Source organism: Mustelus asterias, chromosome 7, assembly GCF_964213995.1.
Source record: "Mustelus asterias chromosome 7, sMusAst1.hap1.1, whole genome shotgun sequence".
Taxonomy (NCBI): Eukaryota; Metazoa; Chordata; class Chondrichthyes; order Carcharhiniformes; family Triakidae; genus Mustelus; species Mustelus asterias.
In genome coordinates, this window is record NC_135807.1 from 131646530 (window position 1) to 131664356 (window position 17827).

The 17827-nt window shown below is 46.1% G+C and overlaps 1 protein-coding gene across 4 annotated transcripts in view; it reads right to left on the reverse strand.

The window, feature by feature from the left end:
• The window catches only part of nfatc1 (nuclear factor of activated T cells 1), a 300700-nt gene that overhangs the window by 166295 nt on the left and 116578 nt on the right, over nucleotides 1-17827 (reverse strand). For all 4 annotated transcript variants that reach the window (XM_078216846.1, XM_078216844.1, XM_078216845.1 and 1 more), the window contains exon 7: nucleotides 6515-6570. In XM_078216846.1, the coding sequence (XP_078072972.1) occupies nucleotides 6515-6570 (56 nt within the window). The remainder of the gene's footprint in view (nucleotides 1-6514; nucleotides 6571-17827) is intronic.

Genomic DNA, 17827 nt, shown 5'->3' on the forward strand with positions numbered 1-17827 from the left:
AATACAAAAATGAAGTGTTTCTGCATATTTTTTAATCAAGTGATTGTGACACGAAAACTCAACGGCCGAGATTCTCTGACCTCTTCCACGACTGGGATTCTCCAGTCCCACTGCAGTGAATGGAGATTTGACTGAGCGTCAAATTCTCCATTCTCGCTGGCAGCAGTGGCGGGGCGAACGATATTGGAGAATTCAGACCAACAATTTGAGTAGCAATCAATCTAACAGCCTATGGATATGTTGAAGCTCCATAGAAACATATCTTTAGCCCATAGCTGCACAAGTTGCAAACATGCTAGTATAAGGTGAGATATGGATGTCAATCTTTTTCCCTTGAATTTTCTGAAGGTTTTGATTCTTGATGGGGTTCTACTCCACCAGGGGTGCAGACTCGATGGGCTGAGTGGTCTCCTTCTGCACTGCGGGGATTCTCAGTATTGTTTATTGTCCAGTATCATCACTCTTCATGTGCAAGCCTAGACTGTGAGTACTGCAAATTGTATCAACTGAAGTTAAATATGTAAAGGCAGAGGGCAATGATTGTTGGGTTACTTGGGCACATATAAAGAGGCTCTGACAGGCACGGAGTGTGAGTCAGGCTCGGAGGTATATACCTGTAATCATAGAATCCTATAGTGCAGAAGAAGGCCATTCAGCCCATTGAGTCTGCACTGACCACAATCCCACCCAGGCCCTATCCCCATAACCCCATGCATTTACCTTGCTAGTCCCCCTTACACGAAGGGGCAATTTGGCATGGCCAATCCACCTAACCAGCACATCTTTGGACTGTGGGAGGAAACCGGAGCACACGGGGGAAACCCACGCAGACATGGGGAGAATGTGCAGACTCCGCACAGACAGTGACCCAAGCCGGGAATCGAACCCGGGTCCCTGGCGCTGTGAGGCAGCAGTGCTAACCACCGTGCCACTCACAATGATCCACTCTGTGAATATATCTATACCAATTAAAGATTGGCTCTGGTTTCCTCCTTCACTGACCGGCTCTCAGGGATGTAGCATGTCTTAGAGACTCATCCTTTGTTTATCTGGTATCCATATTTACAAGTTCTCCAGCAATTTATTGCACATCTCTCATTAGTTTGAAAGGGTTGACACAACCGAGAAGCTTGTTAGGCTTCACCAGAAAGAAATTAAATATTAACCACATTGCTGTGGGACTGGAGTCACATATAACCAAAGCTGAGGATGGCAGGTTTCTAGTTGGGTTTTTATAAAACTCTGATCGCTTCATTGTCATTTTTCTTAAAAATTTTAGTTCCCAATTTTTTAAAAATTCAAATTCTCAAACTGGTGAAATATAATTTTACATTCTTCGGATTATTTGGGCGGCACGGTGGCACAGTGGTTAGCGCTGCTGCCTCACAACGCCAGGGACTTGGGTTCAATTCCGGCCTCGGGTCACTGTCCATGTGGAGTTTGTACATTCTCCCCGTGTCTGAGTGGGTTTCCGCCGGGTGCTCCGGTTTCCTCCCACAGTCCAAAGATGCGCAGGTTAGATTGATTGGCCATGTTAAATTGCCCCTTAGTGTCAGGGGGTTTAGCAGGTTAAATACATGGGGTTACAGGAATAGGACTGGGGTGGGATTGTGGTCAGTGCAGACTCAATGGGCCGAATGGCCTCCTTCTGCACTAGAGGGATTCTATAATTCCATACCCTGAAGATCACCATTGGCTCCTCAAAAGATGGCGCATGTGGGACGGATGGGGACTGAAAGAATAGAATTATAGAATCCCCATAAGTGGTGGAGGATGCCATTCAGCCACCAAGCCTGCACCGACAACAATTGGCCCCCTCCCCATAACCTCATGTATTTACCCTGCTAGTCCCTCTGACACTAAGGGGCAATTTAGCGTGACCAATCAACATAACCAGCACACCTTTGGAGTGTGGGAAGAAACCAGAGCACCCTGAGGAAACTCACGCAGACACGGGGAGAACATGCAAACTCCGCACAGACAGTGACCCAAGCCGGGAATCGATCCCGGGTCACTGGCGCTGTGAGGCAGCAGTGCTGACCACTGTGCCACCGTGCCGCCAAACAACAGTGAGGGGAGGTAGTTAGAAGGAAAGACGGTGGAGTGGCTGAAATTCTGTCCCAAATGTGTTATAGATCCTAAAGATAATCATTGATTTATTTGGCATGAAGTTAGACAATCTTCAATATTCTTCCATTCAAATAGTCATCAAAAATAGCTGCTGATACCTGATACTATGAATACAGCAAGACCCTTGCTGATGCTTTAAACACAAGAATAGCACAGATGGTAATGAGGGCTCTTTATGTTGCAATTAGCACAGAACATTAACTCTACAATGTTGAAGCATTTCAGGATCATATCTCATGCTTCCAAAAGCTAATCATTTGCTCGTAATCACGGTAGGATTCAAGAGATAGTCTAACAAAATTGCTTCTGTTACGTAAATACAAATGCGACACGAATTGCTTTTGTTAAGATTTAAATGTACCCAATCTATTATGCAGAATTTTCGAGTCAACTATGACTCTTCTTCAGAACTCAGGATTCGAAGACGTTAACTCTGTCTCTCTCTCCACAGATGCTGCCAAACTTATTGAGTATTTCAAGCACTTTTTGTTTTAAATTCCGATTTCCAGCATCAGCAGTATTTGGATTTTATCCAAGGTTATGATGGTTTCTGCTGCCACATCCCTTCAAAAGTCCCTAATTTTTTAATTGAGCCCACTTGAGGTTAATTGCATATTAGTCTGCCCCGAAGTTGATACCGAATTTCACTCTGATCAATTGAGATTTCTCTCCTCTCCTCCACCTTCTGTAACACTGAGATGTCTCTGAGGATTTCTACTTTATTAAATATAGAAACATGGAAAATAGAAGCAGGAGTAGGCCATTCAGCTCTTCGAGCCTGCTCCGCCATTCATTTTGATCATGATGTGGAGATGCCGGCGTTGGACTGGGGTGGGCACAGTTAGAAGTCTCACAACACCAGGTTAAAGTCCAGCAGGTTTATTTCAAAACCTGCGATTCTAAATAAACCTGTTGGACTTTAACCTGGTGTTGTGAGAGACCTGATGAAGGAGCAGTGCTCCGAAAGCTTATGATTCCAAATAAACCTGCTGGACTTTAACCTGGTGTTGTGAGACTTCTAACTGTGCCCAATTTGATCATGGTTGATCATCAAATTCAATATCCTGATTCCCCCCTTCCTCCCATATCCCTTCATCCCTTTAGCCCCAAGAGCTATATCTAATTTTTTCTTGAAATCACATAATGTTTTGGCCTCATCTACTTTCTGTGGTAGTGAATTCCACAGATTCACCACCCTCTGGGTGAAGAAATTTCTCCTCACCTCAGTCCTAAAATGTTTACCCCTTTTTCTCTAACTATGACCCCTAGTTCTGGATTCCCCCACCATTGGGAGCATTCTTTCTGAATCTACCCTGTTTAATCCTAATAGAATTTTAGAATTTAGAAGTTTCTATGAGATCCCCTCTCACTCTTCTAAACTCCAATGAATCTAATCATAACCTACCTAGTCTCTCTTCATATGACAGAATTGCCATCCCAGGAATCTGCCTGGTAAACCTTTGCTGCACTCCCTCTATAGCAAGGTCATCCTTCCTCAGATATGGAGACCAATACTACAGGTGTGGCCTCACCAATGCTCTGTAAAATTGCAGTAAAACATCTTTGTTCCTATACTCAAATCTTCTCGCTATGAATTAATGGGATTGTTTAATCAGGGTATGTGCTAAAAGGTCTTCCCTTAAGTGGTCTTATTCTTTCTTTCAATGGTCTCAATCTGCCTTTAAGTGTTCCAAGACTAGCATCCTAACATTTTTATGAACCTAACATTATAATCAAATTATTCTCACACAGACTATGTGGTGTTGGAGCTTTCAGACATAACAGTGCGCATACATGTGGGTTACCAGCACATCAGGTGCATGCAATGTTGACATGTTGCTGTCAAATAGAATCCTTACAGTGCAGAAGAAAGCCATTCGGCCCATTGAGTCTGCACCAACAACAAACCCACCCAGACCCTATCCCGCAACTCCACATATTTACCATGCTAATCCCTCTAACCTACGCATCACGGGACACCAAGGGGCAATTTAGCATGGCCAATCCACCTCACTAGCACATCTTTCGGACTGTGAGAGGAAACCGGAGCCCCGGAGGAAACCCACGCAGACACTAGGAGAACATGCAGACTCCACACAGACAGTAACCCAAGCCGGGAATCGAACCTGGGTCCCTGGTGCTGTGAGGCAGCAGTGCTAACCACTGTGCCACAGTGCTGCCCAAGTGGCACATTAGAGTAAAATTCTGAATACACTTGGGGTTGAATTTTATGCCTGGCATGACATCTACACTGCAAATGTACTTTCACATCAGCATAACTTTTCACCTGATATGGGGTAATGGATCTGTGTAAACCTAGTGTGAAGTTGGTATCAACTATTGTGCATCTTTCAGTATTAAATCCCTTTAATCAGCCAGCAAAGTTGGAGCCAGCAATTTAAAGTCAAGGTAGCTCATAGCAGGATTCAAACACAGTGCTCCCAGGCTGTTGGAAGCTATTTATTTGCGGCTAACAGACCATAGAAGCATAGAAAATTACAGCTCAGAAACAGGCCTTTTGGCCCTTCTTGTCTGTGCCGAACCATTTTTTGCCTCGTCCCACTGACCTGCATTTGGACCATATCCCTCCACACTCCTCTCATCCATGAACCCGTCCAAGTTTTTCTTAAATGTTAAAAGTGACCCCGCATTTACCACTTTACCCGGCAGCTCATTCCACACTCCCACCACTCTCTGCGTGAAGAAGCCCCCCCTAATATTCCCTTTAAACTTTTCTCCTTTCACCCTTAACCCATGCCCTCTGGTTTTTTTCTCCCCTAGCCTCAGTGGAAAAAGCCTGCTTGCATTCACTCTATCTATACCCATCAAAATCTTATACACCTCAAATCTCCCCTCATTCTTCTACGCTCCAGGGAATAAAGTCCCAACCTATTCAATCTCTCTCTGTAACTCAGCTTCTCAAGTCCCCGCAACATCCTTGTGAACCTTCTCTGCACTCTTTCAACCTTATTTACATCCTTCCTGTAACTAGGTGACCAAAACTGTACACAATACTCTAAATTCAGCCTCACCAATGCCTTATATAACCTTGATGTGGAGGTGCCAGCGTTGGACTGGGGTAAGCACAGTAAGAAGTCTTACAACACCAGGTTAAAGTCCACAACCTGGTGTTGTGAGACTTCTTACTGTGCTTATATAACCTTACCATAACACTCCAACTTTTATACTCGATACTCCGATTTATAAAGGCCAATGTACCAAAGGCATTCTTTACGACCCTATCCACCTGTGACGTCACTTTTAAGGAATTCTGTACCTGTATTCCCAGATCCCTCTGTTCAACTGCACTCTTCAGAGTCCTACCATTTACCCTGTACGTTCTACTTTGGTTGTCCTTCCAAAGTGCAATATCTCACACTTGTCTGCGTTAAATTCCATTTGCCATTTTTCAGCCCATTTTTCTAGTTGGTCCAAATCCCTCTGCAAGCTTTGAAAACCTTCCTCACTGTCCATTACACCTCCAATCTTTGTATCATCAGCAAATTTGCTGATCCAATTTACCACATTATCATCCAGATCATTGATATAGATGACAAACAACAATGGACCCAACACCGATCCCTGCGGCGTTGGGACAATTGAAAGTAGTTGCATCGGACAGTTTGGCATCGGTCTCTCGCACACTCATTGTTCAGGAAACTTCCACTTGTGAACAGCAAAAGCAGAAGGGGTGTTTTTTTTAACCTCTCCTGAAGATGTCATTAATAACCGTGTTGTTTCCGTCGGCCAGAATTCTCTGATCTCATACCACTGCCAGCGAGAATAGAGAATTTGGCGCTCAGCCAAATCTCCGTTCACTGCAGCGAGTCCGGAGAATCCCAGCTGCGAGGCGACGTTGGAGAATTCTGGCCATGGCATCTGTCATCCTTAGCGTTCTTACAGTTCTGGGCTAACAAAGCAACCCTAACCTCTCACCCTAACCCTAACCTTGCAAGATTCCCAAATCAACCTTTTTAAAAATTCATTCGTGGGATACTGGCATCGCTGGCTGCCAGCATTTAATGCCCCTCCCTAATTGCCCGAGGGCATTTGAGAATCAACCACATTGCTGTGGCTCTGCAGTTACATGTAGGCCACTTCAGGTAAGGACGGGAGATTTCCTTCCCTAAAGGATATTATCCTTATCCTTTTCATTTAGTGTCTTAGTCCACAGTGTGACAGTTTTGGCCAATTTCCTTTTTAGTCTATTAGCTTTTAATTAATATTTGTGTCCATCTCTTATTTTGTAGTCTTGACGTGTTTAATTTTGTTTAAAAATGAAGAGAACAAAGCCTCTTGAATACCTATTGTGTTATAATAATCATCCATCCTTTACAATCCAACACACATATCGGAGTACAAACAATTGATTGGGTAAACTTACAGGTTTAAAGAATTCCTTGTCAGTCTTTGCTTCTGTCTCCCACACATGATGCCCATCTGGAGAGAAAAATAAATCAGTGGTGAGCTTATCTTCATTTAATAGTATGTCCAAGCGACTTCATGGAAAGAATAGTTTTTAAAGTTTTTTTATTATTGTAGGCTTACATTAACACTGCAATGAAGTTACTGTGAAAATCCCCGAGTCACCACATTCCAGCACCTGTTCGGGTACACTGAGGGAGAATTTTGCATGGCCAATGCACCTAACCAGCACGTTTTTCGGACTGTGGGAGGAAACCAGAGCACCCGGAGGAAACCTACACGGACACAGGGAGAACGTGCAAACTCTGTGCAGACAGTTACTCAAGCCGGGAATCGACCCCAGGTCCTAGCGCTGTGAGGCAGCAGTGCTAACCACCATGCCTTAGGAGCAACTAAAGGTTTTTGCAATTTACCATGCATAATATAACAAGATTATAGATCTATTTTGTTGTATGGCCTTCAGAATAAATCTTTCATCTTACACTGTTAAAAATTGCGTTACGCAGTAAACATCTTTTCCCCCTAAATGTAATTGGCTTTATTCCAAATACATGATGTATCTTAAATATCCCTACCATCTCTGGTCTTGATATGATCTTACACAGAGACTTGATCGCTGTTTTTCGCAAATAGTCTTGACTTATTTCAGAAACAAAGTAATCACTTTGTTCTAAACTTGGGCGAGTACAAATGACCACTTCCTCTGGCCCAGTAATCAGAACATCAAGAGCCAGGTACTCGTCAGAAATCAAAGTGATTTGTTCGACAGAGGCAGAGTTGTTTCTTGATTAAATTCCCAAGCCAGAAGGCTGCTATAACTGCCTGATTATACAGAACATTGCAAAAGATACGTACTCTGAGCATTGTTTATCTTGCATTTTGTAAAAAGTAAATTGATTAATTATTTTCTTCCGTTAGAGAATTTGGGTGAATTGCAGCTCTGAGGTTGGCTTTTGCAACGAGACAATTAACTTCTTCCTGAGAGTAATTGTTTGTGGATGAAGGCTTTCAAATGGGACCCATTAAGTTATTAATGCAATACAATGGTGCCCTAATTGCGCATAAGTCATTGTTTATGTGATGCTTTTATACATGAAGATGAAAGTCCCGATTTGAGTCGATACATGTTTATTTAGCATGTGCAGTAATCACCTATCCAACTTCTGCAGTGGCTAAATGAACCTCTCTGAACTCTCCGCTGCATTTTGTGAGGGGGGCAGTCTTCAATGATGTGAGTCATTGATTGGGGTGCCCCACAGCTTCAATCCGGGTTCTTGGCTCAGTTCCACGAAGGAACCACTGTAACTCCTGCCACCGAGTGCCGCACCCAACCCCCGCCTCACCACCAGGCTGGCGGGGCGGGCACTGGTGCCTTGTTTGCGATTCAGCAGCAGTAACCAAGTGAGAGCAGCCCTCAAAGGGTGGATGGCAAGGCAGCTCTATCCGTGGGAATGTAGGAAACAGGGCATTGCGATTTTCACACAGCAAGATCCCACACTTAGCAATGGGATGAATGATCAGATAATCACTTGTGGCCAATTTGCCACACAAAGGCCTTGGCCCAGTGCGGAAAGGGTTGCAGAGTGCCCAATGATGGCATGGCAAAATGAAGCCAGGTGGGCTGTCTGTGGGATTTGTGATGAGGAAGTGGTTTTTAATGGCGGCACCTTGGTTCCATTCCTGCTGCCATGGGGCCTCAGCTGTTATTCCTTGGCACAGTGGTCTTAGCCATACAGGCTGGTATGATGAGAGGCTAGCAGTAGATGGGTTGTGATGGGCGTGAAGTAGCAGCGGGCCTGTTGGAGTTGGTTGGGACATGCTCCCCACTAACTCTCCGGGTGACAGGTGCCAAGCGCTCATCATCCTGAAAATTCAGGCCTAGGCGTAGCCTCACTAATGACCTGTATCGTAGTGAGACTCCGTTACACTTATACTCTAATCCCTTTGCTGCAAAGTTAAAAATCTTTTTATTGCTCATTGCATGTCAAATTTCTGATTCATGGACACCCAAGGAGGCAAACATCTTGCATCTCTCACCATTCAGTGTTTTTTTACTGGGAGCATTTCAAACCATAAGAAAACACCCATGAGTGTTCCTGCTGGCTCAAGACACAAAGGCTGGAATTTTACCAGCACACCCGCCCCAGAATCAAATTCTCTGTTGGCCTCGGGTGGGACTTTCTGAGCTTTGCCCGAGCGAGGTCGTAAAATACCGGCCAAAGAAACTTCCAGCTCAGTTCCATGAAGGAACCACTGTAACTCCTGCCACCAAGTGCCGCACCCAACCAGGGAGGCGGGGCGGGCACTGGTGCCTTGTTTGCGATTCAGCAGCAGTAACCAAGTGAGAGCAGCCCTCAAAGGGTGGATGGCAAGGCAGCTCTATCTGTGGGAATGTAGGAAACAGGGCATTGCGATTTTCACACAGCAAGATCCCACACTTAGCAATGGGACAAATGATCAGATAATGCACCTTGGTGTTGTGGGTTGAGGAGTAAACACTGGTCAGGGCATTGGGGGAGTGAGTCCATGCTCTTTGGGATTATTACATCCACCTTACGCCGCATGGGTGTATAACATCTCATCTGACAGAAGGAATCTCTGATAGGGCAACACTCTCAGTGCTGCACTGAAATGTCAGCCTGGATCATGTGCTTTAGTGTCTGGTGTGGGAATTGAATCCATGAGTTGCTGACGCAGAGGTGAGTGTGACTGCTCACTGACTTGAGTCACAGCTGATGTGAACGGTCCTCTATTACCCTGAAACTGCCCTGTACATTTCCAGGCCAGATGTAGCTCAGTCAAGGTTCCGGGGGTAATTTCCAACTTGGGCAGATCAATGAGGTGGGCAGGTCACCCGCAGTGCCCAGCACAATCAGTAGGAAGTCCAATGTTGTTGGGACTCACTTGTATTGAACTAACCAGGTCCCAATGCAAACCTTGCTCCATCTGGGCAGTTTTCCAATTGCAAGGCTCCTAAATCCATAGGGCGACATGAAGTCCCTCACAGGGCAGGTACACTGTGCACTGGTGGCTTTGAAAAGTGGGTCTTCCAAAGCAGCCGACAGCTGCTGGAGTTGTCATCTCCCCACTCCATTCCCACCTGCCTCCTCCCACCCCCGATGGTTCAGTGTAGCTGTGAAGGTGCTGGCAGAACAAGGAAGCAACAGGAAGGAGATCTTCTGCACCTCTGATTAGCAACAAATATCCTGCCAAGTCAGTCAGCAGCAATAGGGATTACGAGCAGATCAACTCAATGTTGTTCCCAGGACTGGGCTGTGGTGCAGGTAGGATGAATATAATGATCTAATCAGGCAAGGTGAGGTTCCAGTGAACATCTGTCACTCTCGAGATAGATCAAAATCACCCTGCTTTAACTCGGCACCATTAGATTTTCAATTAAATGCAAACAGATTGTGCTGCAAATACTCAGAGAGTCTGGCAGCATCTGTGCAGAGAGAAATGGAGTTAAAAAAAGAGTTTATTTATTAGTCACAAGCAAGGCTTACATTAACACTGCAATGAAGTTGCTGTGAAAATCCCCCAGTAGCCACACTCTGGCGCCTGTTCGGGTACACTGAGGGAGAATTTAGCACGGCCAATGCACACCTAACCAACACGTCTTTCGGACTGTGGGAGGAAACCGGAGCACCCGGAGGAAACCCACGCAGACACGGGGAGAACAGTCCTCCCACAGTCCAAAGATGTGTGGGTTAGGTGGATTGGCCGTGCTAAATTGCCTTAGTGTCAGGGGACTAGCAGGGTAAATATTTTTGAAACTTACAGGATACTGCGAGGCCTGGATAGAGTGGACGTGGAGAGGATGTTTCCACTATTAGGAAAAACTAGAACCAGAGGGCACAACCTCAGGCTAAAGGGACGATCCTTTAAAACAGAGATGAGGAGGAATTTCTTCAGCCAGAGAGTGGTGAATCTGTGGAACTCTTTGCCGCAGAAGGCTGTGGAGGCCAGGGCATTGAGTGTCTTTAAGACAGAGATAGATAGGTTCTTGATTAATAAAGGGACCAGGGGTTATTGGGAAAAGACAGGAGAATGGGGATGAGAAAAATATCAGCCATGATTGAATGGCGGAGCAGACTCGATGGGCCGAGTGGCCTAATTCTGCTCCTATGTCTTATGGTCTAATATGCAAACTCCACACAGTCAGTGACCCAAGCCAGGAATCGAACCCGGGTCCCTAGCATTGTGAGGTAGCGGTGCTAACCACTGTGCCACCATGCCACTCCAATGTTTCAAGTTGAACACCTCTTTTTCAGAGCTGACGATTAAACTTTCCCTTCCCAAGCCTCCGCTCCGTGGCTGTTCCCTCTGGTTGAGCCCACTCTCTCAAAGCCTGATACTGAGCCCATCCACTCTCTCAAAACCTGTCACTGCCCACACTATTATTCCCCTGCCCCCTTGGCACAGCTGCTGCTTTCTCCATCGTGTACAAATGTGAGCTGCCTCACACAGCTTTGAAAGTGTTCAGCAGGGCACAGACTAACTCAATGCTGCAAGGGAAACTGGCAAACTGCAGAAGCCAGAATACAGGAACAGGAGGAGATGCCTCTGCACTCCATCTCTGGGAGTTACATTGGCCATTCATATCAATGGGGGTGGGGGGGGGGGGTGCACAGCAGAAATGCATGCATACATATACCTCACACACCCACACACACACCCACACAGACAGAGACACACACACAGAAACACTGAGAGAGAGACACAGAAAGGGACACAGAGACAGAGACGCAGACAGAAACAGAAACACAGACAGGGACAGGGACACAGACAGAGATGCAGACAGGAACACACACATAGAAACACACAGAGACACACAGAGAGAGACACACACACACAGACACATCGAGACAGAGACACACACACACAGACACAGACAGAGATACGGACAAAGACAGAAACACAGAGACAGGACACAGACAGAGACGCAGAGACACAGACATAGAGCCACAGACACAGACACACAGAGACAGACACATAGAGACAGACACAGAGTCACAGGGACATAGACAAAGAGACAAATATACTGTCAGACAGAGATAGGGACACAGATAGAGACACAGAGACACAGATAGAGACAGAAACAGAGACACAGACAGAAACAGAGACACAGACAGAAACAGAGATAGGGACACAGACAGACAAGGGGACACAGACAGACAAGGGGACACAGACAGAGACACAGAGAGACAGACAGAGAGACAGACAGCGACACAGACAGAGACACACACACACATTCCTATATTGTATTTCTCAGTCACTCAGATAGCTGGAGCCCTGCAAGTGCACAGTTTGCGGGTGTAAAGCCTCCTGAAGATAACCTGTCAGTGTTCATTGCTTTCCAGGCCCTCGATCGAGATCAGCCCTCTGTGTGTGGCCATTTAATTTGAACTGGCCAGGTGCCAGTGCTAATCTTGCTCCTTGTAGGCAGCGTGCCAATTGGCAGGGTGGGAAATCTGGCAGAGTCAGTGCTACTTATGCAGCCTGAAGGCCCTCCAAGGGGTGGTGCACTTGGCAATCATGGTTAGATAGTGTTAGCGAGACACAGGGATTGACTGTGGACGCCTCGTGAAGCACAAAGGGGCAGGAGCAAGTGCAGCTGAGACGCTAAATCAAGAGACGCTTCCACCCAGAACACCGGTTCACATGGTGGCTCTGCCGAGGAGAGGAATGTAGATGCAGAAGGTCGGGACTCATGCCTTTAAAAGGAAAGTACTTCATTTGCGACAGCAGTTACTCAACATTCTGACCTGCCCGCCAGGGTGCTCCTGCAACAGGTCTCAGAGTGTGGAGGAATTCATTACCAACTCATGTGGGCTCTTGGTGCATGGAATCAACACACAACTTTCAACCATGAAGCATGTAGACACCTCAGGGGACACCACAGCTGGGACCTACTTGGAGGACCTCCCATTGCCACATTGTTCAGGATTGATCCCCATCCTATTTCTCCCTCAGTGTACCCGTACAGGCACCGGAGTGTGGCGACTAGGGGATTTTCACAGTAACTTCATTGCAGTGTCAATGTAAGCCTACTTGTGACACTAATAAATAAACTTTAAACTCATAGGTTCAAGGTGAAGGGGGGGAGGTTTAACACAGGTATCAGAAGGACATATTTTACACAGAGGGTGGTGGGGGCCTGGAATGCGCTGCCAGGCAAGGTGGTGGAGGCGGACACACTGGGAACGTTTAAGACTTATCTAGATAGCCATATGAACGGAGTGGGAATGGAGGGATACAAAAGAATGGTCTAGTTTGGACCAGGGAGCGGCACGGGCTTGGAGGGCCAAAGGGCCTGTTCCTGTGCTGTATTGTTCTTTGTTTGTTGTTTACTTTCAGTTTGGCTATGGGAAAAAGCGGTCAAGGTTTCTTGCTCTTGCAGGCGTGGGAATAGTCAGACGTTCAATGCAAGAATGAACTGCAGACTCACTGATGCCACTGACATCCACCGTGGCAGTCTTGAAGGAGCTGGGAAAGTGAAACCTCCCGGATGTGATGGTCTTAATTGCAATTCGCAAGGCTATGCCAGCTGTGGCAATGGTTTGCAGGTCTTGTTGCAAGAGGGAATAGAAGTCATGCAGTTCCCCAAGTTTCCTTGTGCACTGCTTCTCGACATGTGGGCATGTTATCTAGGACGCTGAAAGATGCCCTCATAAGAACAGGATATGGCGCTCGACTCATCGATCAACAGTTCCGACGCGCCACAGTGGAAAACTGCACCGACCTCCTCAGAAGACAAACACGGGACACGATGGACAGAGTACCCTTCGTCGTCCAGTACTTCCCCGGAGCGGAGAAGCTATGACATCTCCTCCGGAGCCTTCAACATGTCATTGATGAAGACGAACATCTTGCCAAGGCCATCCCCACACCCCCACTTCTTGCCTTCAAACAACCACGCAACCTCAAACAGACCATTGTCCGCAGAAAACTACCCAGCCTTCAGGAGAACAGTGACCACGACACCACACAACCCTGCCACAGCAACCTCTGCAAGACGTGCCGGATCATCGACACGGATGCCATCATCTCACGTGAGAACACCATGTACCAGGTACACGGTACATACTCTTGCAACTCGGCCAACATTGTCTACCTGATACGCTGCAGGAAAGGATGTCCCGAGGTATGGTACATTGGGGAAACCATGCAGACGCTACGACAATGGATGAATGAACACCGCTCGACAATCACCAGGCAAGACTGTTCTCTTCCTGTGGGGGAGCACTTCAGCTGTCACGGGCATTCAGCCTTGGATCTTCAGGTAAGTGTTCTCCAAGGCGGCCTTCACGACACACGACAGCGCAGAGTCGCTGAGCAGAAACTGATAGCCAAGTTCCGCACACATGAGCACGGCCTAAACCGGGATGTTGGATTTATGTCACATTATCAGTAACCCCCACAGCTTGCCTCCTGGGCTTGCAGAATCTCACTAGCTGTTCTGTCTGGAGACAATACACATCTCTTTAACCTGTGTTTAATGTTCCCTCCACCCACATTGTCTGTACCTTTAAGACCTGGCTGGCTGGAGGGATTCGCATTCTAATCAGTATTCTGCAACTTGATTTTGTGTCTGTTTGCACTGTTTGAGAGCACATTTCCACTCCATCTGACGAAGGAGCAGTGCTCCGAAAGCTTATGGTATTTGCTACCAAATAAACCTGTTGGACTTTAACAGGGTGGGGCAACAGGGGTGAAGATTACGAAAGCCTCCTCCTATTTACGAACATATGAGATTAAAGCAGAAGTAGACCACTCAACCCCTCCAGCCTGCCCCGTCATCCAATAAGATCACAGCTGACCTGTTTGCTTTCCGAATTCCACATTCCCATCTATCCCTGATAACCTTTGATTCCCTTGCGTAACAAGAATCCATTTACCTCCGCCTTAAAAATATTCAGTGACCCCCCCCCTACCTCCACCACTTTCTGAGGCAGAGAGTTCCAAAGTCATACAACACTGAGAGAAAAAGTTTCTCCTCTCCTCTATCCTAAAAAGGCAACGCCTAATATTAAGACATGTCCCCCTAGTTCTAGACTCACCCACAAGAGGAAACATCCTTTCCACATCCAGTTGAGACTGTTCAGGGTTTTAGCAAATTACTGAGGATACTGGAATCTGAAACCAAAAGAGAAAATGCTGGAAAATCTCAGCAGGTCTGGCAGCATCTGTAAGGAGTGAAAAGAGCTGGCGTTTCGAGTTCAGATGACCCTTTGTCAAAGATAAAGCTTTGACAAAGCTGGTATTCACTAATAAATTCTGGTATTCACTAATAAGGATGACAAAGGGTCATCTGGACTCGAAACGTCAGCTCTTTTCTCTCCTTCCAGATGCTGCCAGCCCTGCTGAGATTTTCCAGCATTTTCTCTTCTGTTCAGAATCTTTTGAATTTCAGTAAGTGACCCCCCCCTCACCCTTCTAAACTCTAGTGGAAACAAGCCCTGTCTGTCCAACCTTTCCTTTCCTGTAACAGACAGGCGCTACAGCAATGCACCAATTACATGAATTGAGATGATTTTTATACTTAAAATTTCTGCCCAAGAAATAATGGGCAGGATTCACTGGCTGTTCGCGCCAGTGGGATTCTCCAGTCCCGCCACAATGAACGGAGATTTGGCTGAGCACCAAATTGTCCTCGCTGGTGAGGCATGAATAGGCGGAGAATTCCAGCCCATACTCATATCATGACCAACTTGCAGCAATAAGTAATGGAAAATAACCTATTTTGATGCTGTGAATGTACACACTGGGTGGGATTTTCCGGCTGCGCTCTCTCCAAGGTCGGAAAATCCCACCCAAAGTCAACGGATCTTTGCATGGTCTGTGTCCAGCCCATTACGACTCCCGTGGCGGGCGGGACGGTAACATTCCACCCACTGTTTTTTGACTCATGATCTTATACACTATCCAGCCACTTGTTAAACGATGATCTAACAAAAATCTTTTGCTCTTCTCTGCCTCTCCACTATACCATTGTACATTCTATGTTGCGTTCTTAATGTTTTTACATTGCTATCAGAACAACTCAGTCCTTTATCAAGAGGCATAGAACTTGGTGAAAAACCTGAAGTTGGTAGGTGCACCAATGCATAATTTGTTACTGGATTGAGCTGAAAGATTGTAACTGTAGGGTAATCATTGTAAAGCTGGATGTGAATTCTGGTATTCACTAATAAGGGAGCATTTCTAATTATACTTACATCTAACTATTGAGTAAAGTGCAAAGTAATCTCTTTGTACACCGTTAAATGTCATATTACCATGATGGATTGGTAAATTCAGCCCAATGAAAACTACATACTGCACTCGTAACATCATCATTACAGCTGGCGTTAGGTTGTTATAATTCATGTCGTATTTAACCACATCCCCAAGTACTCAAGTGCTTTTCCTAAATGTGTTCAGGGTCGCAAATAAACAAAACTATCTCATTAGGTTTCTTTATATTTCATAGAATCCCTACCGTGTAGAAGGAGGCCATTCGGCCCAAGAGGTTTGCACCCACTCTCCAAAAGAGCCCAAACCCTCTGCCCTATTGCCATAACAACACGCATTTGTCTCCCTAATCCACACATCTTGGGACACTAAGGGGCAATTCAGCATGGCCAGTCAACCAAACTCATACATCTTTGGACATGGTCTGGAATGGGGGGGTGGGGGTGAGTTAATAGGTTGTAATGAACAAAGCATCGTAGCTGTGAGGGACAGCTCGGTGGATAGGATATTGGTATGTAGATAGGCTGGAAAATTGGGCGGGGATCCTGGATTCAGGATTCAATCCTGGACCGGGGAGCGGCGCGGGCTTGGAGGGCCGAAGGGCCTGTTCCTGTGCTGTATTGTTCTTTGTTCTTTGTTCTTGTTCTTTATTGGGGGAAACCGGACCACCCAGAGGAAACCCACGCAGACACGGGGAGAATGTGCAAACTCCACACAGATAGTCAACCAAGGCTGGAAATGAATCCAGGTCCCTGGCACTGAAGCAGAAGTGCTAACCACTGTGCCACCATGCCAGTTTCTTTCCTCCTCAGATGAATTTTTTCGTGTAACATTAGTGCCGAGAGGACATTTGAAACATATGAATTAGGAGCAGGAATAGGCCATTCCGTCCCCTTGAACTTGTTCGGCTCCATATGCTGGTGTTAGTGCAGAATCGATGGGCTAAATGGCCTCCTTCTGCACTGTAAGGATGCCGTGGTTTTATATATATGACCATCCGCTAAAATCTGCAGCAGTATTTTTCAGGCTAATATTCTTTTGAATGGAAAGCAAACTAAAAATTTATGTTTCTTTGGTTTCATTACCTTTGGTATGTGAGTTGGGTTGTGTTTGGTGGGTGGAGAATGAATAAGGAAGACTGTCCTATTCTGATCCATTGGTCAAGTAAAGTAAGTAGGGGCTTCAACAGTGGCTAATGTTTCAGCATTCTATATCACACTCAGAAAACGTGGATTCCTTCGATCCCATTGAGTAGCGGCACAGTGGTTAGCACTGCTGCCTCACAACTCCAGGGACCTGGGTTCGATTGCCAGCTTGGGTCACTGTCTGTGTGGAACTTGCACGTTCTCCCCGTGTCTACGTGGGTTTCCTCCGGGTGCCCTGGTTTCCTCTCACAGTCCAAGGATGTGAGGGTTAGATGCATTGGCCATGCTCAATTGCCCCTTCATGTCCCGGGATGCATAGGTCAGAGGGATTAGCGGGATGAATATGTGGAGTTACGGGAATAGGGCCTGAGTGGGATTATTGTCAGTGCGGACTCGATGGGCCGAATGGCCTTCTATCTGCACTGAAGGGTTTCTATGATTCTATGATTTCTATGTGTTTGATCCAACTATAAGGCAACATCAGGATTCATATTTACATTCAACTGGTTCACCATGGTATATGCAATAATGGAGATGTGATTGAATGAAGAACTCCACTGAAGATGATGAGAATGGTCAGTTTATATGCTCCCATTTCACGGTCTCATTCACGACTGCTCTATTCAAGGCAAAATGGTCGGGCTGTGTGTGCAAAGCGCAGAAGCTCAAACCACTAACTGCCGATTGCAACCAGAGCACTGTCAAGTTGTGTTTCAGGTCGAGTCTCTTCATTGCTTAACTATATGATTAAATGGTCAGGAAAAGCATTTATGCCAACATATGCGAAAAGGTTCATTAGTAAATTCAATGGAAAATTAGGGATATTTTCCTACACTTTGTTGGCAGGTAAGAGGGGAGAGTGGAAAATATCTGGACATTTTTTGGCCATG